The 13,922-nt window shown below is 39.3% G+C and overlaps 1 protein-coding gene and 1 long non-coding RNA gene across 4 annotated transcripts in view; one reads left to right on the plus strand and one right to left on the minus strand.

The window, feature by feature from the left end:
- Positions 1-1,343, minus strand: part of akap11 (A kinase (PRKA) anchor protein 11) — a 31,393-nt gene extending 30,050 nt beyond the window's left edge. Inside the window, exon 1 of one of the 3 annotated variants that reach the window (XM_061879644.1) lies at positions 1,147-1,338. In XM_061879644.1, coding sequence (XP_061735628.1) covers positions 1,147-1,204 — 58 coding nt within the window. In that variant the 5' untranslated portion in view covers positions 1,205-1,338. Of the gene's footprint in view, positions 1-1,146 lie in introns of all 3 variants that reach the window. The other 2 variants (XM_061879646.1, XM_061879648.1) reach the window with 2 other exon arrangements.
- Positions 1-13,922, plus strand: part of LOC133538237 (uncharacterized) — a 40,984-nt gene that overhangs the window by 11,463 nt on the left and 15,599 nt on the right. The window contains exon 2 of the long non-coding RNA XR_009802952.1: positions 2,906-3,020. This is a non-coding gene — a long non-coding RNA (uncharacterized LOC133538237). The remainder of the gene's footprint in view (positions 1-2,905; positions 3,021-13,922) is intronic.

Below are 13,922 nucleotides of genomic sequence, written 5' to 3' on the forward strand. Positions count from 1 at the left end.
GTTGTGTCCCTAATAATAATTATTTGTAATGATGGATTAAGTCCCTCTTGTGGATAAATGTATAATCAATAATATTATATATTTAACCTTCTGAGACAGATAAATAAAAGTTGTCTTTTGTCGTGGACTTGTGGCCAAAAAGTTGTCTTTTGTCATGGACTTGTGGCCAAAGGAATCATTATTTCACCCATTATACGTTTTATTATTTCGATGAAAGGAACATGACATTTTTTTTACATAAAACAGAGATGACTTACAATCATACTTGCCAACCCTCCCGGATTTTCTGGGAGACTCCCGAAATTCAGCGCCTCTCCCGAAAACCTCCCGGAAGAAATTTTCTCCTGAAAATCTCCCGAAATTCAGCGGAGCTAAAGGCCACGCCCCCTCCAGCTCCATGCGGACCTGAGTGGGGACAGCCTGTTTTCACGTTCGCTTTCCCACTATACAAATCGCTTGCCTGCCCAAACACGTTACAACATCTACTGATTTTAATAAAAAACTGCACACACAAGGAGACAAAGCAGAAGAACAGAAGTTACAGCTATGGCGACGCCGTCTTTAATAGAGTGATTCTATGTTGTCTGTCCCCGTCTCCTGGTAAATGTTGGCTATAGCATTATGGGGTTGCTTTTTGTTTGGCCAACGATTTATGTGGTGTTGCGCACCTGACGGCAAGTGACTCTCGCCAGTACACAAATGGCAGAACAAAGGTTACTGAAATAGTGAAAGGTAAGTTGTTGTTTTTTTAGTAACCAGCAAGTAGAACAACTGTGTTTTTATTACTGTGTGTTTCATAGGTGCCGTCTGAAATTCAACTATTTATTTTATTTATATATATAATAAAATAAATATATATAGCTAGAATTCACTGAAAGTCAAGTATTTCATATATATATATATATATATATGTATATATATATATATATACATATATATATATATATATATATGTAATACATATGAAATACTCGAGTTGGTGATTTGTAGATGTAACCACGCCCCCGCCCCAACCACGCCCCCAATCACGCCTCCACCCCACCCCCGACCGCGCCCCCCACCTCCGGAAATCAGAGGTCTCAAGGTTGGCAAGTATGTTTACAATGTGGCAGCACAGTGGAAGATGGGTTAGTGCGTCGGCCTTACAATACGAAGGTCCAGGGTTCAATCCTGCGCCCAGGATCTTTCTGTGTAGAGTTTGCATGTTCTCCCCGTGACTGCGTGGGTTCCCTCCGGGTACTCCGGCTTCCTCCCACCTCCAAAGACATGCACCTGTGGATAGGTTGATTGGTAACACTAAATAGGCCCTAGTGTGTGAATGTGAGTGTGAATGTTGTCTGTCTATCTGTGTTGGCCCTGTGATGAGTTGGCGACTTGTCCAGGGTGTAAGCTGCCTTCCGCCCGAATGCAGCTGAGATTGGCTCCACCACCCTGCGACCCTGAATCGGACAAGCGGTAAAAATGGATGGCTGGATGAATTTACAAAGTTAAGTAGTTTAAGCTTTTCTTGCCTATATTTTATATTCTATCTTATCGGTGATATTAGCATTAGACTGGAAAAAACAATCCCTAAACTTGTCTTGATTTTTTTTTGCATTTTGTTAATTTCACAAAGCATTTTTTCTTTTTAATTCCACACATGCAGTTCTGTAAAGTATATCAAGTAAATGCTAAAAAATAAAAGTAGTTATAAATGGCTAAAACCATGCAAGAAAAAACTTTTTAAAACATTTAAAATCAAACAAAAAAAAACATTGGATGCATTAAAGAAGTGTCTTCTCTTGTGTGGTTCAAGCTTTGAGAGACCCCCTTTTCTGCACAACCTTGCATCTCCGTCACAAACAAGTTGCGTGAATTTCGCCAGGTCATTGTCACTTGCGATAATCTAATGGGGTTTGGTTTCACTCACTTCATGTTAAGGATGTCCCAAGGTTATACTGATATCGGAAATCGGCAGCAAAAAAAAAAACGAGTATCCGATGATATCGGCTTGTATCTAAAATGTTTGATACAGGCAGTCCTGCAGCGTGTTTACTTGTGCAAAGCCAGACAGCTGGTTAACATCTAAATGTCCTCAAATAAGCACACAAGGTCTCTCTTTTCTTCTATTTTAGTCATTCACAAAAGGTAAACATGCTCGGCTATAGGCTATTAGCAGCTACACGACAGCTAAGCACCCAATAGCAAGCAACATAGCATGCAGGCTAAGTACACAAACACACACACACTTCTACTACTACTACGAGGGAATAACGAACAACATCTCAATGATTGACACAATTGAACACAAGCTACATATTTATAAGTGTCCTTGATTGAGCATATAGAAAATATTAAGTAACAAGCGAGTCTGCATAATTACATTTTCTTTGTCTTGAGCATAACTTAAAGGCCTACTGAAACCCACTACTACCCACCACGCAGTCTGATAGTTTATATATCAATGATGAAATATTAACATTGCAACACATGCCAATACGGCCGGTTTAGTTGACTAAATTACAATTTTAAATTTCCTGCAGAGTTTCCTGTTGAAAACGTCGCGGAATGATGACGCGCATGATGACGCGTGGTTATGACATTATTGGTTGGAGGGGACATATTAGCCAGCACCACTTGCGGCTAAAAGTCGTCTCTTTTCATCGCATAATTACACAGTATTTTGGACCTCTGTGTTGCTGAATTTTTTGCAATTTGTTCAATTAATAATGGAGAAGTCAAAGTAGAAAGATGGAGATGGGAAGCTTCAGCCTTAGCCACACAAACACTGGGTGTTTCCTTGTTTAAAATTCCTGGAGGTGAAGCTTTACTATGGATCAGAGCGGTCAAGCGAACATGGTTCCCGACCACTTGTCAACCGGCAGGTTTCGGTGAGAAAATTGTGGTTAAAAGTCGCCTCTTACAGGAGATCAGCGGAGATCAGCGGAGATCAGCGGAGCTTGCGCCGTCCATGCAGCTGCCGTGACTTCCCTCAGAGACTGGTGTCAACACACCCGTGGCCACACCCCTCCGACTATCAGGTACTATTTAACTCACTAAAACACTAGCAACACAATAGAAAGATAAGGGATTTCCCAGAATTATCCTAGTAAAAATGTCTCTAAAAACATTTGCTTGATCAAGCCTTCTGCAGCAATAACTCGGAGATAATAGGATATCCGCACGAGTATGAACGACTCGTGCGGATATCCTATCGGGTCTCTGGCAATAAGGACTGTTTTCAGCTAAGGATTTTCATAGTCCAAACTGTTTCTCACAGTAAACAATAATTTGGATCTACATGTATGGTTTTGTTTTTTAAAGGGAAATAGATTGTGACGATAGTAGTGGATACTTACTGGTCACTAGGTGTCAGTATAATGTAACATGATGTACTTCCAGGTGGTTCTTTCTGATGGCTTTCATTAAAGCACTGCTTCTCAATTAATTCTGTTTGTACCCCCACATAGAAATAAGTAAAATAAATTGTTATGATTACACATCCAAGCATAATACGGTATGTTTAAGAAAACAAAAAATAAATATAGATCGACTTACAAGAAATAATCACTTTATTAACATTGTTTTGGTCTGTAACAGAAAATATTTAAAGTGCATCAATTTGCCTGGGGGGGAAAGTCCTTATTTGAATTATGAATAAGGATTAAACTGTCAGGGTCAGTTCTGAAGTGGTTCTCCTCATATTTGTTACGTCTGAGTCAGCAGATTTGTTGTGTGGAGTGGAGTTTCTCAAGGTTCTGTTGTGGGTCCTGTGTTGTTTTTTTGCTGTTTTTGAACCCTCTGTGAAAGAGCCTTCAAAGATTTAGCAATGTTTCTTTTCACTTTTTTGCTGACGACGTCAAGCTCAACTGCTCTCTTAAGCCGTCTGACATCCAGAAGCTTAACTCTTTGGTTCAGTGTTTGGTGGACTTAAAACAACAGCTAAGTGATAACTCTGCAAAACAGAAACCAATCCCTGATAACTTAATTCCAGGGATGAAACAGTACTTGGGTGATTTCGGCCAGTCTACTCAGCCAAACCTCAGAAACTTGGGGGTTACCTAAAGACATGTCATTAATGCACCATTGTAAACAGCTGACAAGGAACTGATTCCTTCATCTAAGGAACATCTCTAAACTTTGAGAGATGGTGTCACAGAATGATTTGGAGCTTATTTCGTATGTTCATGGTTTAGACTATTGTAACTGTCAGTTGTTATGTACGAACAAGAAGGAGCTTTCTTGACTGCAACTAGTCCAAAACTCTGCAGCGAGAATTCCGACCCACACTAATGGGAGGACCCACATGTCCCCTCTTTTGAAAGAACTTAATTGGCAGCCAAGGTCCTATAGGATCAAGTTCAAAATTCTGGTTCTAGCCTTCAGAGCTTTGCATGGTCAGGCTCCTTCCTACCTCAGTGATCTGACCCCCTTGTCCTTAGATCAGAATCAGTTGAAGGTTCCACGGACCGATCTTTCCAGGTTCCCACGCTTTGGAATTATCTTCTACCCTCATTGCGCTCAGTTGTCTGTGTTGACTCCTTCAAAAGCAATCTTGAGACTAATTTCTTTGTTCAGGCTTTTATGGACTGTTAGATCTTTATAATGTATTTTATCCATCCATCCATCCATTTTCTACCGCTTATTCCCTTTTGGGGTTGCTGGCGCCTATCTCAGCTACAATTTTTACATTCTTTTATATTGTTTATTCATTCTGTTTTTATGTTGGGCTTTTATATTAGATGTCATTTCTGATATTCTAACTGTGTTGTGAAGCACTCTGTGGCTTTTGTCTGTAAAAAGTGCAACACAAATACATGTTACACAAACACATGTTGCTTACTTACCAAACATTTTTTGACCGACTTATACCATTTGATACAGAAAAATACAATTAAATCCACACAATTCACAACAATATTTAATTCAAATAAACATCCATCCATCCATCCATTTTCTACCGCTTGTCCCTTTCGGGGTCGCTGGTGGGTGCCGGAGCCTATCTCAGCTGCATTCGGGGGGGAAGGCGGGGTACACCCTGGTCAAGTCGCCACCTCATCGCAGGGCCAACACAGATAGACAGACAACATTCACACTCACATTCACACACTAGGGCCAATTTAGTGTTGCCAATCAACCTATCCCCAAGGTGCATGTCTTTGGAGGTGGGAGGAAGCCGGAGTATCCGGAGGGAACCCACGCAGTCACAGGGAGAACATGCAAACTCCACACAGAAAGATCCCGAGCCTGGGATTGAATTCAGGACTACTCAGGACCTTCGTATTGTCAGGCACATGCACTAACCCCTCTGCCTCTGTGCTGCCTTCAAATAAACAATATTACTACATTCTAATTGGATTTCAGGAGCACAATACAAAAAACTATTTAACCTACAAAAAAATGGATAAAACAATTTGTGCATTTTTTTCCCATCAAAATGAGGGATTAACAGAATTAATGGCTACAATGAGCGCGTTTTGTTGTGAATGGCTTTTGGAAGCGGGGTTTAAAGCATGATACTGATGAAGCATCTTCCCCGAGGTCACATGCGCCCCTCTTGGTAATAAAGTGAGCAAAACAACAGACCTCATTTGCAACACTTTCCACCTCAAAACTCTGATAAATAAATATTCTAGAAATTGGATTGTTTTGTGAGGTCCTCTGATCTGGCGCTGCGCCAACAAGACATCAAACTTGACTAAATAGAGGAAATCTTAACAAAGTTTCTGTATATGAACCTGTGGAAGGATCATTACTTTTACCAGCAGAGAGCTACATCTCCAGGGCAAGGCGCCCTGCAACTAGTGTCTTTTTGTGTCTATTTTGCCTCTCGGTCCATGGCCACATTTGTCCACTAGAAGGTGAGAGAAGCATGGATTATAATCTGGTATTTACTTTTAGCAAATTTGAGAGGAAGCAGAAGCCGGATTAGTGTGTCAACAATAGCAGCGTAAGCTAGCATTATTAGCTCGCTGCTAACGATGTGCCGCTAAAATAGTCCGTCTGTGTTGGCGCTTATAATAACAGTATCACTCATATTTGGTACATTTTCAGGTCATGACATGTAAATGGAGTATTGTTAGCAATTTCTCTATGTTTTTAGAGAGAGTATGATGGGACAATACAGGACCCTTGATCTGTTGACTTTATTATTAGCTTTTATTTACGATTTTGGATGTATAATAAAAGCCAAGCATATGCGTTCTTGTCTTACATAAGGATTGTGGTTGATAAACAGCACATCTGATTCCAGTATGTATTTCCAGTATGACCAGTAATATGGTCAGAGTGCAGAAGCGCTACTACTCTGACGTAGAATCTACGGAAATTGCCGAGATATTTGGGGCGGTTCGTTCAAAATGTTCGACTGAATGTGTGGCCTCTTGTGACGTTTAGACGGTATTTTCACATATGCGCCTGCCTTGAATTACTGCCGGGTCAAACTCGCTTCCCAAAATAATTAGCGCATGCTTAGTATTACCGCCTGGTCAAACTCGTGACGTCACGAGTGACACTTCCCCTGTCATCATTTTCAAAATGGAGGAGGCTGATTTCAATACCGGTAAATTGAAATTGCATAAAGGAAGAAGATTAAGAGCTATTCAGTAGGATTTAAGGTCCAAGCTTACATCACACTCAAATTTTTACTGCATACCTTTGGTAAGTGCTGGAGTGAGAAGATGTTGTAAAATAATTAGCGCATGCTTGCTTTTACCGCATGCCTTTGGTAAGCGCAGGAGTAAGAGGTTTAAAATTAATTAGCGCCCAGGCGGCAATTCAAGGAAATACGGTAGATATGGTTTAATGCAGGGGTGTCAAACGTACAGTCCGGGATGAGTTTGCTAAGTATAAAAGTTAACCTGAATTTTTTTAATGAAATAAATGGATGTTCTAAATGTGTCCACTAGATGTCGCAACAACAATTATTTGTATCTTTCTAGATGATGCCACATATGTCAGTCAAGGAAAATGATCAAACTACAGAGATAACATACTGATTTTGTTGTACTTTTTTTTTTATCTTGATGGATCGAAAATGAACATCCATAAGTTAACTGATGAACATTATAACATAATTTATTCAGAAAATTTAAGTAACGACAAACAAAGAATACTACTAAACGCAACATATAAGTGTAAAAAAAAAAACAACAACATTATGATTTGTACATTTTCAGAATTTTCTTGTTCAATTTTTAAACAAAGAAAACAAACTGAAGTTGTCTTTATTTTTAAGTTATCGTGCCGTGATTTTACCAGTCCGGCATACTTGGGAGTGGCCCCTGATCCATACTTGCCAACCTTGAGACCTTGATTTCGGGAGGTGGAGGGTGTGGGGGTTGCGTGGTCGGGGGTGGGGCGGAGGCGTGGTTGGGGCGGAGGGCGTGGTTAAGAGGGGAGGAATATATTTACAGCTACAATTCACCAACTCAAGTATTTCATATATATTTCATATCCCGGTATATATATACTGCATATATATATATATGTATGAAATACTTGACTTTCAGTGAAATCTAGCTATATATATTTATTTTATTATATATATATATAAATAAAATAAATAGTTGAATTTCAGACGGCACCTATCAAATACACAGTACTAAAAACACGGTTGTTCTACTAACTGTATTGTTTTTGCTGGTTACTAAAAAAAAAACACTTACCTTTCACTATTTGATTGTAGCTGAGATAGGCGCCAGCGCCCCCCGCGACCCCAAAAGGGAATAAGCGGTAGAGAATGGATGGATGGATGAATATTCGAGTAACCTATGTTCTGCCATTTGTTTCTTCATTTTGCTGGTCGACGGTGTAATATATTGGGTTGGAGTCAATAACCAGGCGAGGTGAAGAAGTTACGTCTCTTTACTTTGGGCTTCAGAACAGACTCCCTCATTTGCGGTCAGGTGCCCAACACCACGTAAATCGTTGGCCAATCAAAAAGCAACCCCATAACCGCTATAGCCAACATTCACCAGGAGATGGCAACAGACAACATAGATCACTATTACAGACGGCGTTGCCATGGCTGTAACTTCCTCGTTCTTCTGCTTTGTCTCCCTGTGTGTGCAGTTTTTTATTAAAATCCGTAGACGTTGTAATGTGATTGTGCAGGCAAGCTGTTTATATAGTGGGAAAGCGGACGTGAAAACAGGCTGTCCCCACTCAGGTCCGCAAGGAGCTGGAGGGAGCGTGGCCTCCAGCTCCGGCTGAATTTTGGGAGATTTTCGGGAGAAAATTTCTTCCGGGAGGTTTTCGGGAGAAGCGCTGAATTTCGGGAGTCTCCCGGAAAATCCGGGAGGGTTGGCAAATATGCCCTGATCTAAAGTGAGTTTGACCCCCCCCCCCCCCCCCCTGCTCTAGTGTATACAATGACACACAATTTAGCAAATAAAGTCAACTTGTTTTGTCCACACTACTGCTACTTTAAGAAATACAAGAGAATTGAACATTGAAGTGCTAATTCAAAAGTGCTGTTGTAAATTGCACAATGCCCTACTTTGCACACACTTATAAATACGAAAGAATAGCTTTTTCTGGATGTTACTTTATTGAATAGGAAAAATACAATTCTTAAACAGTACTTCACTCGCATTATTCCCACGGTCAAATCAGACTCCGTGAAACAGGCCAGTCAGACCCCCAACAAAGCTGAATCTCAGGTAGTAAATATTATTTTTAATTAGACAGAGAAAAGCTGTTTCTCTGCATTCTCAGCATATAAGTCAGATGAATGATGACACATTTAGTGTGTATTTATTTAATTGAAATGAGACAAAATGCTTCATTTGATGAGCGTTATTTGTGGACCATCCAGATGACTTCCTCTCGGCGTCTTTATGGGTGGTCAGCCATTTTCATTCCCTGACACCACAACGAAAAAACCACACGGCAATTACTTTCCGTGGCAAAAAAAAAAAATGCCCTCAAAAAGTCACATCCTGCCGGGTCATCAAGTCCTTTAAAAGTTGCACATTCCGAGTGGAGCGTCACGTCGTTAGTAAGGACCCTCTCCAAACCCCCCCCCCTACTCCCCCTGTGGCCTGTGTGGGAGAAATGTCACACACGTCCCACAGCGTTCCCTCACAAAGAGCCCATTCAGCGACGACAGTGTGACTCATCCTCTTGTTTTTCCCATCGCCATTGAACGCCTCACAGCGTCATTGCGGCCTTTCATCAGGAACACAAACTCCAGCATACTGTATGTAATTTTTTTTTTATTGAAGAGAGATATGTACTTTATAGGTGGCCTCGTTTAAGGCACCTTGCAAATTGTACAACAAAAGCAGAACCATTCAGGATACAAAAATACACATCTCAGTGACTCCAAGTTGTATAATAAATAGAGCTAACCATGCATTCTAACCGTAAAAAGGCACAAAAACAGTCACTTAGTAGTCATAAAAAGTATTATTATTAAACTACCTTTTCACCCGAGTCATTCAATATAGCAACACGAGTGACATTATATTCCAAATGTGAGATAACACAATGCATGTTTATATCTGAGGCAATAAATATGTTTACTATTTATCATTCTTACAACCGTAAACACCATGTAAACAAATAAAACTCCCATCACGTAAGCTAACATTTCAAAATGTGTTTTTTTAAGCCTTGCATGGTTTGGTTTTTGAAAAACCCAGGCAGTTTTGCAGCCTTATTTACAGACCACTAGAGGGCGCAACAACAACAAACAGAAAGGTGTCCGCTTCCAAGCACACCAATGTTCAGATAGCCTCAAAACTGCGATGGATGCTTTGGGTGCACACACGTTATATTCAACGTTGTAAGTGGATTTGTGTGCAAAATTAAATAGCAATACTCAAACTGTTACGCGGAATTTCGTCTTTGGCTAAGAAACGCGTCATGGGTGGAAATGAGCAAGGTATTCTCACTGGGGGGCTGCAAAACACTGCTAGGTTTGCAACAGATTTAGTCAGTTATAAAAACTTTCCAACGTTCCCTGGAAAAGTAGCAAGTATCAGAAGGACAACTTTGAAAAAACTTTTTAGGAACTTTGAGCAAAGCGCACAGATTACAGAGAAAGCATATACCCGAGTAAACAAGTTTCTGGTAATAAAAGTGATGCCCACGTCATTGTGTTCTCAGGGTATTGGACTGATCGCAACTGGACTGTTTGGGGGTGTTTAAAAATACTTATGGCTCCTCATTATAAAGCTCCAGTCTGAGGGGATGGTGCGGGATCCAAAGTATTTATTCTCGAAACTATACAAGGTGCTGATTCTTTCTTAGGGGAATAATATGTTTTTAGGATATTAAACTGTCCAGGTGGTCTGAGAAGACTTTTTGACTCATTCAAGGGGCAGGCTTCATCAGTTCAAGCTCATAGACTAGATAGGACAGTTCAAGCCTGAGGTGATGGTGCAGGTATTAAACAGCTGCCAAAGCCTGAGATCGGTAGGTCGTGAGTTCATACCAAAGACTATAAAAACGGGACCCATTGCCTCCCTGCTTGGCACTCAGCATCAAGGCTTGGAATTGGGGGTTAAATCACCAAAATGATTCCCGAGCTTGGCCACCGCTGCTGCCCACTGCTCCCCTCACTTCCCAGGGGGTGAACATGAGGATGGGTCAAATGTTACCACACCTAGTGTAGTAGGGCCTTTAATATAATTGGATATTAAGAGTATGTGAAAGTTGGACTCCTACCTTGTTTACTTCTGTGACAACCTCCTTAAAGTTTTGTAATCAGTCACAAATATCAAGCATCCAAATTGTGCCAAACATGATAAGTGTGGAGGTGGTGTTTTGCATTTTTCTCATCATGTTTTGTAATGAATTTTAATGGGTGTAATCTTGAATTTTTGTTGTGGTTCATGGGCGTGTTGTATAATCCACAAATTGTGTTTTTTGTTGGCATTTTGTGTTGGTTCCATTTTATTTTTTTTTGCACCATGACTAGGGAAGGTTGTTTGCACTGGGGTCATATAAGTAACTCGATCGCATTCATTGCATGAGAAGCGGTCATGGTTCTGAATTGCTCATCTTGTCCACAAGGAGCCGACCAATCAGCAGCAGCTTTTTAAAAATGATTTTCAAATCTCCCTGCGGCTAAATGGGGGACGCCCGCGTGCCGTAGTTTGGACACCTCTGCAGTGGATCATCTTCCATGCGCTTTTGTCTAAACTCGGTACTCTGCAACGACTTTATTCATTTGGATTTAAGTTAAGTTTAAGACTGTAATTCAGACTGCAGCAGATGTTCATCTGTGAGAACCCTCTTTTAAAGATAATATTCACCTCTTGGCACATCCGATATACAGTACCAAAGTCTTTTTACTTTCTTTCATTCCACTTGCATAGACAGTTATTTTTTATGTACAGTAATAGTGTACTTAAAAAAAACCCCAAAAACACTGCTTTAGAGCTGTATTTTCCGACTGTTTGAGAGTCATTGAACGTGTTCTAGATAGTGATTTAATAAGCGCAGGGAAGACGGAAGGAAAGTATGCGCTTTAAGTCGTGTCCTTTTGGCAAGGTTCATCCTTTTAATGAAGTGATTGTTGACTGACTATCACTTAAAAACACCACCACTTCAGCCCAATTGTCTGTAGACGAGGGGAAATATCTCATGACTATACTTTAGAGCAGGGGTCACCAACCTTTTTGAAACCAAGAGCTACTTCTTGGGTACTGATTAATGCAAAGTGCTACCGGTTTGATACACACTTAAATAAATTGCCAGAAATAGCCAATTTGCTCAATTTACCTTCAATAAATAAATCTATATGTATATAAAAAAATGGGTATTTCTGTCTGTCATTCCGTCGTACATTTTGTTTTCCTTTTACAGAAAATTTTTGTAAAGAATAAATGATGAAAAAAAAACAGTTAATTGAACGGTTTAAAAGAGGAAAAAACAGGAAAAAAATTTAAATTAAATTTTGAAACATAGTTTATCTTTAATTTCAACTCTTTAAAATTCAAAATTCACCCGAAAAAAAGAAGAGGAAAAACTAGCTAATTCGAATCTTTTTGAAAAAAATAAAAAAAGTAATTAATGGAACATCACTAGTAATTTTTCCTGGTTAAGATTAATTTTAAAATTTTGATGACATGTTTTAAACAGGTTAAAATCCAATCTGCACTTTGTTACAATATATAACAAATTGGACCAAGCTATATTTCTAACAAAGACAAATCATTATTTCTTCTAAAATTTTCCAGAACATTTTTTAAAGACATTTAAAAGACTTTGAAATAACATTTAAATTTGATTGTAAAGATTTTCTAGATTTGCCAGAATATTTTTTTTGAATTTTAATCATAGTAAGTTTGAAGAAATATTTCACAAATATTCTTCGTCAAAAAACAGAAGCTAAAATGAAGAATTAAATTAAAATATATTTATTATTCATTACAATAAAAAAAAAAAAATTACTTGAACATTGATTTAAATTGTCAGGAAAGAAGAGGAAGGAATTTAAAAGGTAAAAAGGTATATCTGTTTAAAAATCCTAAAATAATTTTTAAGGTTGTATTTTTTCTCTAAAATATTCTTTGTGAAAGTTATTAGAAGCAAAGTAAAAAAAATTAATGAATTTATTTGAAGAAGATAAGACCAAGTCTTTAAAATATTTTCTTGGATTTTCAAATTTTATTTGAGTTTTGTCTCTTAAAATTAAAAAATGTCGAGCAAAGCGAGACCAGCTTGCTAGTAAATAAATACAATTTAAAAAATAGAGGCAGCTCACTGGTAAGTGCAGCTATTTGAGCTATTTTTAGAACAGGCCACCGGGCGACTCATCTGGTCCTTACGGGCTACCTGGTGCCCGCGGGCACCACGTTGGTGACCCCTGCTTTAGAGGATACACACTGTGAATCCTGCACCATCCTCTCAGACTGCAGCTATCCTGAGGGAACGCCTTCTAAACCAACCCGAACAGGCGCAAAATTCAAACGTAATCCAGGTAATAAAATATTGTCGAACGCAGGGAAATATTTTCTACCTTGGAGGATGAAAAATTAATTATTAGTTCTGTACGAAGGGAACATGTCTGGCAACCCAACTTTTTTACAGGCAATTTGAGAATGGAAGCGACCGCCCATGTTGGAAAATTGCTGTGTCAACTTTTTTCCGCTCCAAAGCACTGACAAGGGAAAAAAATGTCATTGTCCCCATTACGCCGTGGCACAACGTAGGGCTGGGCGATAAAACGATATCAATATATGCCACATTAGACATGTAACCGATATCAATGAAAAGAATATTCATTAAACATTCGATCATTATTTTTCTCTTCTTCTTTGTTGGAAGAAAGTTGCGGAGGCATGGTTAGTTTCATGAACAAAGGCATTCGCTCTCTGGTAACCGAGCAACGCAGGAAGTGACCACTGATCAGTGGAGGTGACACGCTAACAGTCAATCAGGTGACAGTATCGACTATCGAGTTTGGTTGCGCCATCTGGTTGTCTGGCGGTTGATTCTTTAGTGAGAGGAGAAAGTAAAAATGAAGAAATTGCGGATGAAACAGGAAACGTCACCTGAACAGTATGGCAGTTTTTTGGATTTTTAAAAACGGACCAGAGTAAGACCGATGTGGTCTGTAAATGATGCAAATATCAGATCACCTTAGCCGCGCTCACCCTTTAGAGCACAGCTGGCACTAAACCTGCAGAAGAGTTCTCAGGTTTCTCTCTGTTTACATTTTCACACTTTGCACTATTTACTTAAACTTTATTAAACATTTCTTACAGATTCCTGAATTGTAAGAGGTTAATTTGATTTCACAATTTTGTTGACATTGTTTTCCATGCTTGTGTTAACATTTCATTTCCTTTCTGCCTTGATAACTGAGGGGATTATAATCAGAGGAAGGTTACATTTGTAACGAAAATGTTTACGTTTAATATTGTTTTCTCCCGCTGCTTATTTTTAACAGGTCGTAAAAAATGTCAAAAATAAAACACTTATGGCTG

This window comes from Nerophis ophidion, linkage group LG19 (assembly GCF_033978795.1).
Source record: "Nerophis ophidion isolate RoL-2023_Sa linkage group LG19, RoL_Noph_v1.0, whole genome shotgun sequence".
Lineage (NCBI taxonomy): Eukaryota > Metazoa > Chordata > Actinopteri > Syngnathiformes > Syngnathidae > Nerophis > Nerophis ophidion.